Source organism: Myxine glutinosa, chromosome 1 (genome assembly GCF_964187855.1).
Source record: "Myxine glutinosa chromosome 1, kmMyxGlut1.1, whole genome shotgun sequence".
NCBI lineage: Eukaryota > Metazoa > Chordata > Myxini > Myxiniformes > Myxinidae > Myxine > Myxine glutinosa.
The window spans coordinates 105,469,092-105,487,512 of record NC_136261.1 but is presented as its reverse complement, the minus strand read 5'-3'; the positions used below and the strand labels follow the sequence as shown (position 1 = coordinate 105,487,512).

The 18,421-nt window shown below is 45.6% G+C and overlaps 1 protein-coding gene across 3 annotated transcripts in view; it reads left to right on the top strand.

The window, feature by feature from the left end:
• LOC137427237 (cytochrome P450 2J2) overlaps positions 1–18,421 on the top strand; it is a 149,010-nt gene that overhangs the window by 30,608 nt on the left and 99,981 nt on the right. For all 3 annotated transcript variants that reach the window (XM_068116600.2, XM_068116591.2, XM_068116582.2), the window contains exons 2-3: positions 2,000–2,210; positions 14,787–14,949. In XM_068116600.2, coding sequence (XP_067972701.2) covers positions 2,000–2,210; positions 14,787–14,949 — 374 coding nt within the window. The remainder of the gene's footprint in view (positions 1–1,999; positions 2,211–14,786; positions 14,950–18,421) is intronic.

Here is an 18,421-nt window from a genome sequence, read left to right as displayed (position 1 = left end):
CAGGCGTCGTGCGCGTTCAGCCGGGGAGAGGGCGAAAGCACCCAGAAGAAGTGCCTTGATGGCGTCGTACTTGCCGTCAGCGGGCGGGCTCTGGAGGCTCAGGCAGCGGGCGGCGGTCACGGAGCCGAGCGCGGCGACCACGTAAAGGTATTTCGTGGTGTCCTCCGTAATGCCACGCAGGGCGAACTGGGAGTCCGCCTGAGCGAACCAGACGGCGGCATGTGCTTCCCAGAAAGTGGGCAGTTTGAGGGACACTGCCGTGTCCATCGCGTGTCGTAAACTCGGGGTCACCAGTGAAGGAGCAGCGCTCCTGCTTGAGACGGACGAAGTGACGGACAAGACACAAACTCGTCCGAGAAGATGTTTATTGTATAATCATCTCGGGAACTCTGCTAGCCCGTTTATCGGGTTCGCATATATATATCCAAACCAAAAAGCATACATCAGAACCAAAGCCACGCCTCTCAGGCGAGGCACGCTTTGGTGGTCATGTGACCGGCAGGTGCAAAGGATTATAACCTCGGCGCCGCGGTTTGGCCGCCGGTTACGTCACCGGCTTGGGCCAGGAGATTCTGTTGCTGGTCTCGAGCTTTGGGGGACCCATGGGTCGCTACAACGGTCTGTTTTAGAGAATAGCTGTCCTACTGTTATATGTTTTAGAGAAATACTGTTATATGTCTCAATAACAGTTGAGAATAGCTTCGTCTTTGACAACTTCCAGACCTGACAAAAGCAGTAGTATGTACACGATTTGAAACTGTTTCGCCTGAAAACTATACCGCGACAATGACATGCTCTATGCGATTTTTTTTATCGCTCTGGCCAAAATTGTATGCGATATTTTCCAACTTTATGCGAGAATATCGCGGAATCGCGGCCAAAGTCAATCCCAGTAGAGTATGTTAAATCGGAATAAGATCATTTTATTTTTAAAGCTTTCTTAAAACTTAACTATCAGTATGTGTATTGCTGTCTTGACTGTCTCCATGGCATTCTGGTTGCCAATTTACCCAGAAATAAAATTAAGTAAAATGATCTTTTAATTCACTCAGTAACTCTGACCTCATATTGAAGACCTCAAATCCCCCTTCCTGCCCGAAACAATCACCGGGTATGGATGACAGTAGTGTAGCAGCATAGCAAACCTGTTGTGCATTTTGTGATACAAGCACCAAATTTGGTACACTAGTAGACTATCATATTATGAAAAGATCTGGATATTGGGCCATCTCAGATTCAGAGATTTGATTTTTGCAAGATTTCGATTCGATTGGGATCGAAGAGAACACCTTCTTCGTCTTCTGTACAGTGAAGTTGCTAGCCCTGAATTCTCTGGCTACATCTGGGTGCTTCATTGGGAGTGCAACCGTGTCCCTCAGGTGAACAGGGACCCACCTGGCATAGTGTGTGTGGTCTAAGGCATGGAACCATGGGACCAGTTCCGTCAGGGCATCAAGGTACGTCGTGAATGAAGCCTGCCGCAGAGAACGCACGTAGACCAGTACCAACATCTCTAGTTCCAGCACAGTTGCCCAGTACTGAAAGTTGGGAATGTCTTCTCCTCTCTGGTGACACCAGTCTTCGAACTCAGGCAGGTCTTCTGCATCATCAGCATATGTCATACAGTGGCGTTCATACGCACGGTGTTGCAGGATGTGCAGTGCCGCTGCAGTGATTTGATGAGCTCTTCTTGTGCGGGTGACGTGGGCAGCTCGTAGGAAGGAGTCGGCCGTCCCTGGCGTTGCAATCTCAGCTTGCAAAATCTGCAAATCTTGCAAAAATCAAATCTCTGAATCTGAGATGGCCCAATATCCAGATCTTTTCATAATATGATAGTCTACTAGTGTGCCAAATTTGGTGCTTGTATCACAAAATGCACAATTCTTTTGAATATTTGGGCTAAGCCGCCCCACTACAGTATTATTCCAGATAATGTAATATTATGTTTGTGTTTATAGAAATTCGCTGTCAATGCCAGAAAATCATTCAATATTTACAGAAACCCGTGGCCCTGGGAAACTTTGAGCAGTTGGGCATGGGCCCCTGCCGCATGGCGTGGTCTTGCTGCCGGCGTTATCGTCTGGCTGCTACTGAGATTTCTCCGGCCTCCAACCAGACCACCTGGGTACCCTCCAGGACCAATGGTCCTCCCACTGGTTGGCAACTTTGGGTTGATATTCGTGCACGATATTCCGAAGGCGATGCAAAAGGTGATGTACCCAATTCCCAATTCTCACATCAATATTGTTCTTTATTGTTACCGTTTGGAAGATAGTGGGGCAACTAAGCATAACAATTGTGCATTTTGTGAGGAAAGCACCAAATTTGGCACACTAGTAGACTATCATATTATGAAAAGATCTGGATATTAGGCCATCTCAGATTCAGAGATTTGTTTTTTGCAAGATTTCGATTCGATTGGGATCGAAGAGAACACCTTCTTCGTCTTCTGTACAGTGAAGTTGCCAGCCCTGAATTCTCTGGCTACATCTGGGTGCTTCATTGGGAGTGCAACCATGTCCCTCAGGTGAACAGGGACCCACCTGGCATCGTGTGTGTGGTCTAAGGCATGGAACCATGGGACCAGTTCCATCAGGGCATCAAGGTACATCGTGAATGAAGCCTGCCGCAGAGAACGCGCGTAGACCAGTACAAACATCTCTAGTTCCAGCACAGTTGCCCAGTACTGAAAGTTGGGAATGTCTTCTCCTCTCTGGTGACACCAGTCTTCGAACTCAGGCAGGTCTTCTGCATCATCAGCATATGTCATACAGTGGCGTTCATACGCACGGTGTTGCAGGATGTGCAGTGCCGCTGCAGTGATTTGATGAGCTCTTCTTGTGCGGGTGACGTGGGCAGCTCGCAGGAAGGAGTCGGCTGTCCCTGGCGTTGCAATCTCAGCTTGCAAATCTGCAAAATCAGCAAATCTTGCAAAAATCAAATCTCTGAATCTGATGGCCCAATATCCAGATCTTTTCATAATATGATAGTCTACTAGTGTGCCAAATTTGGTGCTTTCCTCACAAAATGCACAATTGTTATGCTATATTTAGCTTAGCAGTGGGTTAGGGTTAGGCAGGACGCCTTCAAAGGGCGTTCCCGTAGTTAATTCCATAAAGCATACACGTCAGCCAATCATAGATTTCCCCCTTGTTGATAGTTATATCTTTATTATGTGTATTAGGGTAAGGCCTTGTCTTCCATTAAGATGACACTCCATTGCACCAAGTGAAACAAGATAGATTCCCTTTCATTCCCATTCCCAAAATCTCCATTTCCAGCTACATCCCCTCCAAGCCTCCATTGCCATTCCAAATGGCTAAGAAGCCATTCCAAATTAATCAAAATATTTACAAACGCGGTTGATGTTGGTTGTGACCGGTCTTTCCCGAGTTCAAATCTCGACCCAGTAATCAACTTTCACACTGGTGTTTAAAGTATGCTGATGATAATACTCTGTTGGCAGAAAGTAAAGAGGACTTGATAAAACTGCTGCAGACAGTGAAGGATGAAATTGAAAACCTGGTCTTTATTTGAACTTCGAAAAGACTCAAATCTTGTCAACTGAGAAGATCGACGTGTTCAGATTGGGAGACGATCATGTTGAAATAGTGGAAAGTTTAATCTTCCTGGATTCTAAGATTGAAGTGAATGGAGAATGTGGAGGAGAAATTAATAGACTTATTTTTGGAGAGCACAGCAATGTCAGGATTGATAAAGATCTGGAAAGACAAAGATGTGGCAATACAAACCTAGATGAGACTGGTAAATGTTCTGGTATTTCCATTGGCAGTGTACAGATGTGAGTCATGGACAGGGAAAAGGAAAGAGATGGACAGTTTTGAAATGTGGTGTTGGAGACTAATGTTAAAAATTCCATGGACTGCAAGAACAACAAACAAATTGGTGCTTGAAGAAATTAGACCACCATGTACACTGTACAGTGCCTTCAGAAAGTATTCACACCCCTTGAATTTTTTCACATTTTGTTGACTGAAGACATTTCAGCTTTTCATTTTTAATTATTCAGTAAAAAATGTGAATATGAGTGGATTCCCATATGAGTGGAAATGAGTGGATTCTGAAATCCACTTTGATATTATGGGGTATTATGTATAGATTGGTGACAATTTTTTTTTCAAATAAATCCATTTTCAATTCAGGCTGTAACACAACAAAATCTGAAAAAGTCAAGGGGTATGAATACTTTCTGTAGGCACTGTATGTGCTGGATGGATAGGGTAAAGGCTGCAACCAAGCTTTGTCTGTCAGAGCTTCAGGAAGCAGTGCAGATTGGGATGTTTGGAGAAATCTGATCATGAATGCCACCACAAGTTGGACATGACTTGATAGAATTACATAACTGGATAAGCCTGGGTTAGAATATCCAGTAATAAACTTTCACAGTGGTGTTTTGCATACAGGGCGATGCATCAATGTGTGCACCGTCCATCGCGAGGACGTTGAGGCCATCTGCCAGCATCTATAAGGATTTACAGGGCACGTCAATGCAGGAGGAGGCCAATAGGTCCAACAAGCCTGTACAATCATGCCAACATCTTTGTACACCTTCCCCTCAATCTGTCCCCACTACTTCTGTTTGGGATTTGCAGGCCAGCACTCCCCCCAGGGGACGATCATTTGACCAAACTCAGACAGTTACAGGAGAATTTATTAAAGGGAGAGGTACATGTACATGGGAAAGCTGCTGTGCAAGCAAGTAACGGGCATGCTTCTCAATTAGGACACAGCAGGCCAGGGTTTATATACTTTACAGAAAAGAATGAAAGGATACTTTAAAGATAAGAGGAAAGGCATAACAATTGGGGGCTGTTTAATAAGGGCAAAGCTATCTTCTCGTCCACTCAGCTTTGCCCAAGGTTGGAGGCGGAAAATTTCAACAACAAGCTATGTTATTACAGGCGAGGGGTCGGTGCTGCCCAGCTTTGTTCAGTTCCCAGAATGCTCAAGGGCTACCTAGTAACAGAGCCAAATGTATGAAATCCCCGACACTTCCATCGACTTTGCTCGAAATACCTGTCCAATTCAATTTTAATACTATCCACTGACTATTGTCACTTGTAGTGGACAATTTCAAGTATTAACTACTCTCTGAGTGAAAAACCCTGCCTTACTACTTTCCTCTTGCTTTCCTCACCTGTGACCCCTTGTTCTGTCAGAGTGCATTCTGCTGAAAAGTTAATCTTCACTTTTTTTTTTTTTTTTGTTTGTTTGTTTGTTTGTGTGTATACAAGATCGAGGCTCGTGAAAGAGCGAAAATTAATCACACAGAAAGACAAACAGACACATCAAACAAATAACATCGGGAGCGGTAGACAAGATGGGGAGAGAGGGGGAAGGACACAAACACAACATTTGAGAGCAGGGACCGAGAGACATGGAGACATCGAGAGATCTGTGGGAGGGAGAGGGCTTTGGGGGGGAGGCATGTGAAGGGGGGAGGCATGTGAAGGGGTGGAGGCATGTGAAGGGGGGGGGGGGGTGGGAGAGGTATAAACATATGGACACTGCCAAGGATTTCCAGGAAATAAGTTGGAATTTCAAACAAGGTGGATCTGGGGTGAATTAGTGGGGGTAGAAAAGTTCAAGGTTATGGATGGGGGAAGATAAGAGATGGTGGTGAACAGCTGTTTTAAAGACCTGGAGGGAGGAGAGGGATTGAAGGGAGTGTGGGAGTTTGTTCCACAGGCGGGAGAAAAGAGGAATGAAAGAGTGAAGGTGAGCAGAGAGCCGAGATTTCGGCAGTTTAACCATCAGAGGGTTGCTGGCAGATCTTGTGCGACCTGTAGGAATATTTGGGGGACAGAGCACGGAGAGAGCTGGGGGAGCAAGGCCGGAGAGGAGTCGGTAGAAGACAGAAAGACCACCTACCTGCCTGCGGTGAGTGAGTGAAAGGCCCTCAGAGATAGCTTCATCGCGGGAGATTCCAATGATTTTGAAAGCTTTGGATTCAACAGCGTGAAGCCGAGCCAGGTGTGAGGCAGGAGCACCAGCCCATAGGGGAGAACAGTATTCCATTGAGCTGCGGATGAAAGCCTTGTATGTGGTGAGGAGCTCAGGTGTGCCGAGGAAGGACTTCGCACGACGGAGGATGCCCAGTCGGCGACTGGCTTTGGAGGCCAGCTTGGAAATGTGGTTTTCCCAAGAAAGATCATGGCAGATAGTGAGACCCAAAAGCTTGAGTGACAGAACTTCTTGGAGAGGATTGTTGAGAAAGTAGATGGGAGGGTTGTCCAGTCGATCTTTTCGGAGAGACATAGTAAGAGAGTGAGATTTGGCAGGATTGAAAGACATGTTCCACTTGTTTGACCAGTCTGTGATTTTGTCCAGGTCTTCAGAGAGTGAGGAGGCTGCAGACTGCCTATCTGAGGGAAGAGGAATGGAGCGGCAGAGAGTGGAGTCATCAGCAAAGAGATAGAGAGGATTTTCCAGAGAGTCAGAGAGATCATTGATAAAGACCAGAAAAAGCACAGGGCCCAGCACACTTCCTTGGGGAACTCCAGCCTGAACAGGAAGGGGAGATGAGAGAAATCCATTCAGGGCCACACGTTGACTACGACCAGAGAGGAAGTCCGCAAGCCATGCATGGAGATTTCCATGGATACCATAGGAGGAGAGTTTGGTGAGCAGAGCTGGGTGCCAGACCGTATCGAAGGCACGTGATATGTCAAGGGAGACAGCTCTGATTTCCTGTTTGGCATTCAGGACCTCCATCCATTGTTGAGACAGCAGAAGCAGCATGTCCAGAGTAGAGTGACCTGGTCTGAAACCAAATTGATGATCAGAGATCAAGCCATTGGAGAAGAGGAAAGATTTCATATCCGAAGCAATGATGGATTCCATGACTTTGCTGATAATTGGGAGCAGGCTGATTGGTCTGTAGTTGCAAGGATCTGTTTTTGCACCTTTTTTGTGTAAAGCGGTAATGTTAGCTGATTTCCAGGATGCTGGCAGATGACCTTGAGCAAAAGATAGGGTGAAAAGAACAGAGAGAGGGTGAGATAGAGCGGCAGAGCAGGATTTTAGGACCCGTGGGCTGATGCCGTCTGGTCCAGTTGCAGAATCAGAGTCGAGGTTTGACAAAAACTCCTCCACCTTGTCAGGAGAGAAGGACACAGAGTCCAGGAGCATTTGGGTTCGACTGGGAAAGGTGGGAACAGAGAGAGATGGGTTTGGGACTAAGGATTTTGAGGCGAACACAGAGTTGAGGCATTCGGCTTTGTCACGTGCGATGTCAACTGTGTGGCCATTTGAGGTAAGGGAGGGGATGGAGGGGGAACAAACACCAGAAACGGATTTGACCAGACGCCACCAGGATTTGGAGGAAGGAGACAGGTTTGAGAGTTCATTCTTGAGTGAGGAGAGATAGTGCTTCCTGGCACTCCTGAGGGTAGACACACACTTGTTCCGAGCTTGGTGGAAGGAACTGAGATTTCCTTCAGTTGGATTAGCCTTCCAAGAGGCAAAGGCAAGTTGTTTCAGGGCAACTGCCTCACCACAAGATTCAGTGTACCATGGACGGGAGGAAGGGTAAGACAATTGAAGGCGAGATGGGATAAATCTGTGCATGAGAGAGATCAGTTTGCTTTGGAAGAATTCCCAGGAAGAATTGATGTCAGAGGCAGTGGAGATGGGAGACCAATCCAGACGATTGATGGCTGCTTGAAGACCGTCCCAGTCGGCCTGAGTGAAATGCCAGACTCGTCGACGCTGAGGAGGCTCTCTGAGAATGGCCAGAGAGATGTCCACTTTGACAAGCACATGATCAGAAGAACCGATTGGAGCAGAAGAAGAGCAGCAGACATTAGCAGGGAAGTTTGTCATAACCAAGTCTAGAAGAGAAGATACTCCATTGGCTGAGATCCGGGTCGGGAAATTGACAGATTGTGTCAATCCCAGTGAGTCACAGAAGTCCTTTGCTGAGGTGCCATGACTAGTGAGAGAGGAACCCACACCCAACCAGGTGGCATGATGACAGTTGAAGTCACCACATATGAGGAAGAGAGAGTTGGGATGAGTGGATAGAAGTTGGTCCATGTTGTCAGACATTGAAATGTAGATGGAGTCATCACTGTTTGGGGGACGGTACAGAACACATATGAACAAAAGGTGGGAGCGGAGAGGAAGCCGTAACCAGAGGTACTCCTGCGGGTGAGGAGGAAAGAGAGCAGTGCAAGGAGAGTGAGGAAGAGAGTTTTTGACAAAGATAGCCACCCCACCACCAGGCCGAGGCTCAGGTCTATCATACCGGAGGAGGGAGTAACCAGGAAGAGATATTAAGGAATCAGAGACATCTTGAAGGAGGAAAGTCTCTTAAGCAGATCAAGTCTGGATTGTCAGAAGCAACCTGTATGGAGAGATCAGTCAGGTTTGAGCGAAGGCCCCGGATGTTTGAGGTCCATACCGTTAATGAAGAGAGAGGGGGAGCATCGGGTACAGGACAGGGGAGGGGAGGAGTAGGGTAAGATGAAGGATGAGAGGGGGAGGTAGGGAGAGCAGTTGATAGTGTTTCAGATGTTGCAGAAGAGTTCCAAGAAAGGGAAGGATGAGGAGGATGAAAGGTTTGCTGGTGAAGGGATGCGGCACAGTGAGGGGTTGTTTGAGGGGGGGCATAGGAAAGTAGAAGGTTTGGGGGGGTGGAGGTATGAGATAGAAGGGAGACGAAGTGGGGAGGAGGCAGCTTGGAGGAGGAGGGGGGAGGAGAGAGAATTGGAGAGGAATGGTATGAGGGGAGAATTGAATGGGAGGGATTGGGGGGGAGTTTTGAAGGGGAGGAGTGAGGGGGGAGTTTAGGAGGGGAGGGGCAAGGGGGGAGTTTTGGAGGGAAGGGGAAAGGGGGGAGATCAGGAGTGGAGGGGCAAGGGGGGGGATTAGGAGGGGAGGGGCAAAGGGGAAGTTTAGGAGGGGAAGGGCAAGGGGGGAGTTCAGGAGTGGAGGGGCAAGGGGGGAGTTTAAGAGTGGAGGGGCAAGGGGGAAGTTTCGGAGTGTAGGTGTAAGGGGGGGGGGGGATTTGGATGGGAGGGGCAAGAGGGTAGTTTAGAAAGTGGATGATTAATGAAAGACGAACATTGATAACAAATTGGGTTTGTTGTGATTTTCAAGTTAGCAATCCGGTTCAGGATGATGGAGGAGGGATGGAATGAATGTGAATTTAGACCATGTAGTGAGGGAGACGTATAAGATATTGAATTTCTTTTTTTTGAAGTGGAATGAGTTGGAGAGGAAATTGAGAAAAGCCTTTTAAATAGGAAGAAAAACAGCATGTTGTAATATACCACTGAATAAAAAACAGAAGGGGAAAGGTTAAACATATTTAAAAATATTTAAACAGAACTATGAACAATCTTATATGCACAAAAATACCAACGGGGGGAGAGCCGAGAGGGACCACCACGAGTCACGTGAACAGGGCAAACGGTGGATGGCAAGGAGATAATGGGGGTGGGGCGAACAGCACACCTGGACAGAAAATACAGGATGAGACAACAGTACACGTGGAGAAAAGAAAATAAATGTTTTTGTTTTTTTTTGTTTTTTTTTGGGGGGGGGGGGTGGGGATTTAGAACGTTAGACAGTATTATGTTCGGGGTAGAAGGGAAAAAACCAAGAGCCAAGCAAAACACACTTAAGTTAACAAAACACCGACGGGGGTACAACTACAAGGCCACACACGATGAGCAGAAAACGATTAATTAATTACGAGTTACAGGAAATTCAAACCAAAACTAACTATAATCAAACAATATCACATGGACGATAAAATAACGAATTGAAATTTGACAATCTATCTGGGGAAATGGGGGAGAAACACGTGGTCGAAGAACGAACGAACGAATAAGAATGAATAAACGAATGAGCACACAGAAGGTAGTCTTTTTTTTTTGTTTTTTTTTTAGTTGAGATTTACATAAGGAAGTAGGCTTTGGGGTGGAAAGACTGCGAAAACAGAGAACGAAAGTTATTGGATCACAAACGACAGGCGCTGAGAGAAAAACAAAGCCTCAAGGTTGTACAGTGTACACTGTACAAGACCTCGAGACGACACGAATTAACGCGATTTTCAATACAGGTATGAAAGATTTGCACCGAAAATCTTTGACGGGACAATAAACGTACATACACCATAAAAGAAATACAGTTATAACGAAAATACAAATTGGAACAATGACTTAACTTCGATTTCGATGGAGAGCGTGGAGACCTGCGAAAAAACGAACCGTCGCCAGCAAGACCGGAAACGGAAGTCCAATCACCACTTTTTTGTCAATACCCATAATTATGTTAAACATCACCTTCATATCTGTTTCTAATCACCTCTTTTCTAATGTAAAAAGTTCTGTCTCTCTCAGCCTCTCCTCATAGTTGAGTCTAGCTAGGCCCGGGATCAATCTAATTGCTCCACAAGCATATCCTCTCCATGGCAACTTTGTCCTTCCTCAGATATGGTGACCAAAATGGCAGATAATATTCCAGATGAGGCCTATAACTAAATTCCTGCACAGAGTTACCACTACCTCTTGATTTATCATTGATCCTCCTGCAAATACAACCTAAAACCTCACCCAACATCTACTACTACCACCAGATCCTTCTCTTGTTTGACATGCTCCAGAACTGCCCCTTGCATTATGTAATCTATATCTTCATTTTGCGATGGCACACCTTGGACTTCTCTTTAATTATTCTTACCTATCTTCAGCCCCTTACATTTGTTTTTGTTAAACTAAGTGATCCACCAACCAATTTGCCAAACTTTTGCCCAATTTATTAAAGTATCAATACTTTCCTGAGTCTGATCATTCCCTCTCCCCATCTGTTATCTACCTTACCTCCAAGCTTTGAGTCATCTGCAAATTTAGAAAGTCTACTCTTAACCACACTGTCCAAATATTTGATGTAAATTATGAATAATAATGTTTCTAGTCCTGATTGATCCCTGAGGTACTGCACTTCGTGCAACTTCCCAGCAACATCCTCCCACTCACTCACATCCTCCTCTTTGCTTCCTATCACTAATCCAGTTTCCAATCCAGTTAGCGACTGTACCAGCCACTCGACAAGCCCTCACCTTGGCCAACAGCCTTCCATGTGATACCTTGGCTGAAGCTTTTTGAAAGATTCGTTATACTTCATCCATTGAACCCCCTTTAATTCGTTTCAAATCGTTCCAAATTATTCCCTATCCATGTGGACGGTAAGTATCCCATGGTGTCTTTCGCGAAGAAAAGGCGAGCAATCGCCGGAACCATGGAAAAATTCCAAATTCCTTCCCTAACATACAGGGAAAGTTGCATTAGCGGCACAACCGCACCCCTTCCTCAGCTAATGATGCTACTCATAGCTATGTGCTCCATACACCCTCCATACACCTATGGTTCACCCTCAAAAATCACCAATAAACTCCAATACATTCAGAACTCCGCTGCCCGTCTACTCACCCATTCCCGGACCCGTGACCACATCACCCCCGTCCTTTACAAGCTTCACTGGCTCCCCATCCCCCAGAGAATCCAGTACAAAATCCTCCTCTTGACATACAAAGCCCTCCATAACCTGGCCCCATCCTACCTGGCTGACCTCCTCTCCAGACACACTCCCACCCGCAACCTCCGCTCTGCTGGTACCAACCTCCTGACCCCCCCCCCCCATCCGGACCAAATTCAGATCCTGGGGGGACAGGGCCTTCTCCATCGCTGCTCCCACCCTCTGGAACTCACTACCTCACACCATCAGAGACTCCTCCTCACTCACCACATTCAAAACCTCACTAAAGACCTACCTGTTCAACACTGCATTCAACATTCAACCCACAGCATTTAACCCCTGACTATCTCTTCTCCTTCTCCCTCCTTTTGCTTTAAATATTTCCCTATTGATTCTTGTCTTTTTGCAATTGTTGTTTTCATGTATTGTTATGCATTATGTTTTCCACTCTGTCAAAGCGCCTTTGGGCTTCTTGAAAAGCGCTATACAAAATAAATGAATTATTATTATTATTATTACTAGGGCATGCCCGTACTATATATATGCCCGTACTATATATCTATCTAAAATTATATCCCCCCCCTCTATTTACATGAAATGGTTTGGTCCATTCGCAACGCCAAAGCGAACGGCGAACGGCTTGCGAGTACAGTGACAATCCCCCCCCTCTATTTACATGAATGGTTTGGTCCATTCGCAACGACCACAGAACCCCCCCCCTCTATTTACATGCAATGGTTTGGTCCAAAGCGAACGGCTTCCGGAGTTTGGTAAAGAAATCGCCATCGCGTACACAAACGCGCAGGAAAGCGAATGAATCGCAAATTCGTTTTTATTAGTTGTAAAACATAATGCCCAATTATTCAATTAGCGCCAACGTATTTTGGCTGTTTGCAATTTAATCGCAAGGCAAAGTAGAAAGAGAAGAGGGAAAAAAGAAAAGCCTTGCCTTGCTGCAAACAGCTGCTGCAAACAACAACAACATGGAAGGCTGCACTGTCCGGAAGTTGGCATATCGCAGTTACGATTATTTTAGTGTTAAGGGCCAATTATTCAATTAGCGCCAACGTATTTTGGCTGTTTGCAATTTAATCGCAAGGAAAAGTAGAAAGAGAAGAGGGAAAAAAAGAAAAGCCTTGCATTAACGCATTAACGCTTGCATTGCATTAACGGTTCGGCACACGTGATAGCTCGCTGCTCTCTGATTGGTTGAAGCGTTTTTTGGACATAGCTCGGTAGGTACTTGTCCGATTAATTTCAAACCTTGAAAAGGCACATCCTCGGGTCCCCAGCAATATACCTGGCAAGTTTCAAGTATATCGGACCCGTGGTTGTCGAGAAACAGCGGTCACAGACAAACACACAGACAGACACACAGAGATTACTGGCATTATAGATAGATTATACGGAAAATAGACAATATGTTCCTCAATTGTTTTCTGAATCCTTTCTTAAATAACGGTGTTACTTTTGCTACTGTCCAATCCTCTGGTACCTGTCCCGCCTTCAATGAGGTGTTCAAGATATTGGTTAACATTACATTTTTCTGCTCCGTACTTCCGTCAATACTCTTGGTTGTATATTATCTGACTCGGAGCTTTATCATGCCTTAATTTTTACATCTGCAAACAAAGATGGACAGAGGTTATGTATTCACCCCTGTTTGTCTGTTTGTTTGTCTGTGAACAGGATATCTCAAAATGATGTGCACGGATTCGGCCGAAATTTGGTGGAGAGATTGGCTGTCTCACAAAGACGAATTGATTCGATTTTGGTGAAGATCCGAACATGGATCCGGATACGATAATTATTTAATTCGGTGGATGGAGGTTATGTTTTCACCGCTGTCTGTTTGTTTGTTTGTTTTTCTGTGTGTCTGTCTGTGAACAAGATATCTCAAAAAGTTGTGGACGGATTCGGACAAAATTTGGCAGAGAGGTAATATATATGACAAGAACGAAATTATTCGATTTTGGTGAAGATCCGGATTTGGATCCGGCTAGCGGAATTTTTAAAGTGATTCTTCACCATTGGGAGATAGGGCCAAAAACTATACATAGCAGGATATCTCAAAAAGTTATGGACGGATTTGGACCAAATTTGTTGGGGAGGTTGTGTGCGTGACAAGGACAAATCGATTCGAATTTGGTGAAGATCTGAATATGGATTCAGATACGAGAATTATTTAATTTTTAAGTGATTCTTCACCATTGAGAGATTGGGCGAAAAGCGATATATAACATGATAGTTAAAAAAGTGATGGACGAGTTATGACTAAACTTGGTGGATGAGTTGGGTAGGTGACAAGAACAAACTGATTTGATTTTGGTTCAGGTCCAGATGCAGATCCGGTCTATCAGTGGGATACAAAACATGAACTGTTCAGCCTGGCGGAGGTATGCGCTCTACCGAGTGCTCTTCTAGTTATAAGTGTTTCTTCACCATTGAGAGATGGAGCCAAAAATGAAACAAAGCATGATATCTCAAAATGTTGTTGACAAGTTATGACAAAACTAGGTGGATGAGTTGGTTAGGTTATAAGAACAAGCTGATTCGACTGGTTTTTTTTTGTTTGTTTTTGTATAATAAGTCTAGGCTCGTATGAGAGCTAACACGTAGAACATATCATAAGAGGAGTGGGAGACGAGGGGGAGAGAGAGGGAAGTACAATAACAGTAGAGAACAGTAGAGAACAGGGACATCAGGAGATCTATGTAAGAGAGAGGGCTGGGGCAGGGTACACAGAACAGTCCGAATCTCGATCCGGCCTATCAGTGGGATACAAAATGTAAACTGTTCAGTCTGGCGGAGAAATGCGCTCTACTGAGTTCCGTTCTACTTCTGGCAGTTTCTTTATTTCCTCCATTTCTGCTTGTATCTCGCCTCATTCCTAAGATAGATACTATCAGCTATTGAAGTTCCCTGCTAACTGTTGTATAGACATTCTGTATATTCCCCCTTCAATTTATTGATGACTTATGCTTGGTCAGAATGAAATAAAGCAGAAGTTTATATTGCCATTTAATGAATGAGATGTTATATGTGCGTTATGAATGTAACTGAATTCTATCAGATTTGAACTCATAATCTCTTGAATAGCACTCAAGATTCTTCATTACTACTCTGCCATAATACCACATTACCACATGCACTATGACTCCTTTAGCACAAACAGTCCTATCACTGGAATACAAATACAGGGGACTTACTTAAGAAATCAAATTACTGGTGCTGAGGAAACTGCACTTTTTACATATTTTTACTCCTTTTTGTCTTGGCAGATGGTCAAGCAATATGGACTCGTGTGCGGCTGTTACCTCGGTTCCCTTCCCATGGTAGTTGTCAGTGGTTACCACGCTGTCAAGGAAGCCCTGTTGCAAAATGGCCATAAACTGTCGGATCGCCCACCATTTCCACTACAAGAAGCTCTTCTGCCAGGGACAGGTATGGAGTTTATATCCTTTCATGGAAATTCTTCCAACTATATCACCCCTGGCTGTGGCAAACTCGTTGGGTTACTTAGCATTGCCTTGGTTTTGGTTTCCACAAGCAAAATGGGAAAAGATGTCTATATAACATGAATCTTGTGCTGGCACAACCACATTTCCAGAAGCTGTGATGTCATTGGGTGGGTTTGTAATCCTAATCTCCACAATTGGCTTCAGTGGTGTTGGAAGAGCTTTGGAGAACCCTGGTGAAGATGTCACTTGATGTTAAACATGAGTGATTTCTACTGTCGAGTTTAGGGATGGAATGCACTTTTGTACAACATGTGTTGGCCCTGTTTTCAGAGCTAATTCATGCCACAGTTGCTACATATGATGAGTTGAGTGCATATCCATGTTGAGTGCAGAATGCATTGATAACTGGCTTTACGTAACACAGCAGTGTGACTTCACTGAACATGGCAGTACGTGCCTTGATTAAAGCATGAAGTACCTTTCTGTGCATAAATCCATACAGACATACCCAAGGAGACTCAAGACCATCATCGCTGCCAAAGGCACTTCTATGAAGTTTTGACTCAGGGTGTTGAATAATTATGTAAATTCTATATTTTGCTTTTCATTTTTCATTTTTTTTTAATAAAAAATTCTAAAAACAAATATTCCTCTTTGACATTACAGGGTACTATGTGTAGATCGGTGAGAAAAAATCTCAATTTAATCCATTTTAAATTCAGCCTGTAACACAACAAAACGTGAAAGTCAAGGGGTGTGAATATTATTATGAATTTGGGGTAGGGGGTAATATCTAGATCCACGTAGATCTGCATCGGTAGGTGTCCGGCTGTCGTGATAGGGAACCTCACCTGTAATTTCTGTGTTTAGCCCGGTTTGTCGGATCAAGTGTATACCTGTGATCATACAAGGATGTCCGTGTGTTAAATAGTTGTAGGGACTAAGATGATTCCCCTGTGTGTCAGACCTGGTGATCAGACCTGTGTCCCTTATGGCAACGCACTCTTGTAGACATTAGATAGGCCCTTAGTGTACACATTAATTAAATCCCCCACCTTACAATGACTGACCATAAGAACTGACCGGAAAAACCAACAGGCAGCGGCCGCGCTGTACGTCACTGTGGCGACAAACATCGTGCAAGGCAGGCTAAGGCCACGCCCACCGCGCGATGGATGGACACCGAGGGGTTGGTGGGCGGGTCGCACGACTGGTGGGATGGGACTCGTGAATTGGGGAGAGGCCCGGCTGACGTCAGAGCATGCCAAAAAGAGACTTGGAGCGGCGGACATTTTGTCACTTCGGTCCGGACTTTGGTGGTGAACGTGTGTATGCCAACATTTTCCCTTCTCGTTCCTGGATCCATCCTGCCCGGACCTCTGTCTCAACCTTTCTTCTCGCTTTGGCTTCTGCTTTCCCAGACCTTCCTTCCGCCTAGCAGCGTAGCAGCGCGTGAACGTGGGCGCATCGAGGCCTTTCTTCGTGCCAACCGGAGCCGCGTTGGACGACGGACGTTACACATCCAGAGACAGATAAGACACACCACAGAACATAACACGACAATTCTTTTATTTAATTCCTTCCCCTGTGCTGTTGTTGAAGTGCGGTGTGCAGGATCCCGATTTAGGACATTTATTTACCGACGCGTCCATTGTTCTCAGGTTCCGTTCAATAAACGTCTTTCTTTTTATACATTGAATTCGGTTTTCGTTCGCTTGATTTAATTTCCTGCAGGTTGAAGACTGCCGGCGAGATCGTCTCAGGTAAATCTCGCTACTTCTTCCTCTCCCCCCCCCCGCCCCCCCTTCCTCCTGCACGTGCAAAGCAAGTCCGCCATTGACCCGGATGCCTCGTTAAGCTCGATTCATCCATGTTTACGCTCGGTCTTAACTGAGCCAAACCACATGACAACAGGTAGTCAGGAGTGGGATTGAACCCTTTTGTATAATTGGTGTCAAGAGTGAAGAGAATTTGGAGAAAATGTTTTCATAGTCGAGGCGATAAATTGGAATAGTCGATTGGGCCTTGCACGATGGGAAAGGCACGTCATTAAATTTAAATCGTGCTGACGGCATCAGCCCACGGGTCCTAAAATCCTGTTCTTCCGCTCTTTCACTCCCTCTCTCTGTTCTCTTCACCCTCTCATTTGCTCAAGGTCAACTGCCATCTGCTTGGAAATCAGCCAACATCACCGCTTTGCACAAAAAGGTGCAAAAACAAATCCTAGCAACTACAGACCAATCAGCCTTCTCCCAATTATCAGCAAAGTCATGGAATCCATCATTGCTTCGGATATGAAATCTTTCCTCTTCTCCAATGGCTTGATCTCTGATCATCAATTTGGTTTCAGACCAAGTCACTCTACTCTGGACATGCTGCTTCTGCTGTCTCAACAATGGATGTAGGTCCACAATGCCAAACAGGAAATTAGAGCTGTCTCCCTCGACATATCAGGTGCCTTCGATACGGTCTGGCACCCCGCTCTGCTCACCAAACTCTCCTCCTTTTGTATCCATGGAAATCTCCACGCATGGCTGGCGGACTTCCTCTCTAGTCGTAGTCAACGTGTGGCCCTGAATGGGTTTCTCTCATCTCCTCTTCCTGTTCAGGCTGGAGTTCCCCAAGGCAGTGTTCTGGGCCCTGTGCTTTTTCTGGTCTTCATCAATGATCTCTCTGACTCTCTTGAAAATCCTCTCTATCTCTTTGCTGATGACTCCACTCTCTGCCGCTCCATTCCTCATCCCTCAGATCGGCAGTCTGCAGCCTCCTCACTCTCTGGAGACCTGGACAAAATCACAGACTGGGCAAAGAAGTGGAACATGTCTTTCAATCCTGACAAATCTCACACTCTTACGATGTCTCTCCGAAAAGACCGACTGGACAACCCTCCCATCTACTTTCTGAATAATCCTCTCCAAGAAGTTCTGTCAATCAAGCTTTTGGGTCTCACTATCTGCCATGATCTTTCCTGGGAAAACCACATTTCCAAGCTGGCCTCCAAAGCCAGTCGCCTACTGGGCATCCTCCGTCGTGCGATGTCCTTCCTTGGCACACCTGAGCTCCTCACCACATACAAGGCTTTCATCCGCAGCTCAATGGAGTACTGCTCTCCCCTCTGGGCTGGTGCTCCTGCCTCACACATAGCTCGTCTTCAGGCTGTTGAAACCAAAGCGTTCAGAATCATTGGAATCTCCCGCGATGATGCTATCTCCGAGGGCCTTCCACTTACTCACCGCAGGCAGGTTGGTGGTCTTTCCGTCTTCTACCGACTCCTCTCCGGCCTTGCTCCCCCAGCTCTCTCTGGGCTCTGTCCCCCAAATATTCCTACAGGTCGCACAAGATCTGCCTGCAACCCACTTATGGTTAAACTGCCAAAATCAAGACTCTCTGCTCACCTTCACTCACTAATTCCTCTTTTCTCCCGCCTCTGGAACAAACTCCCTCACTCTCTTCAA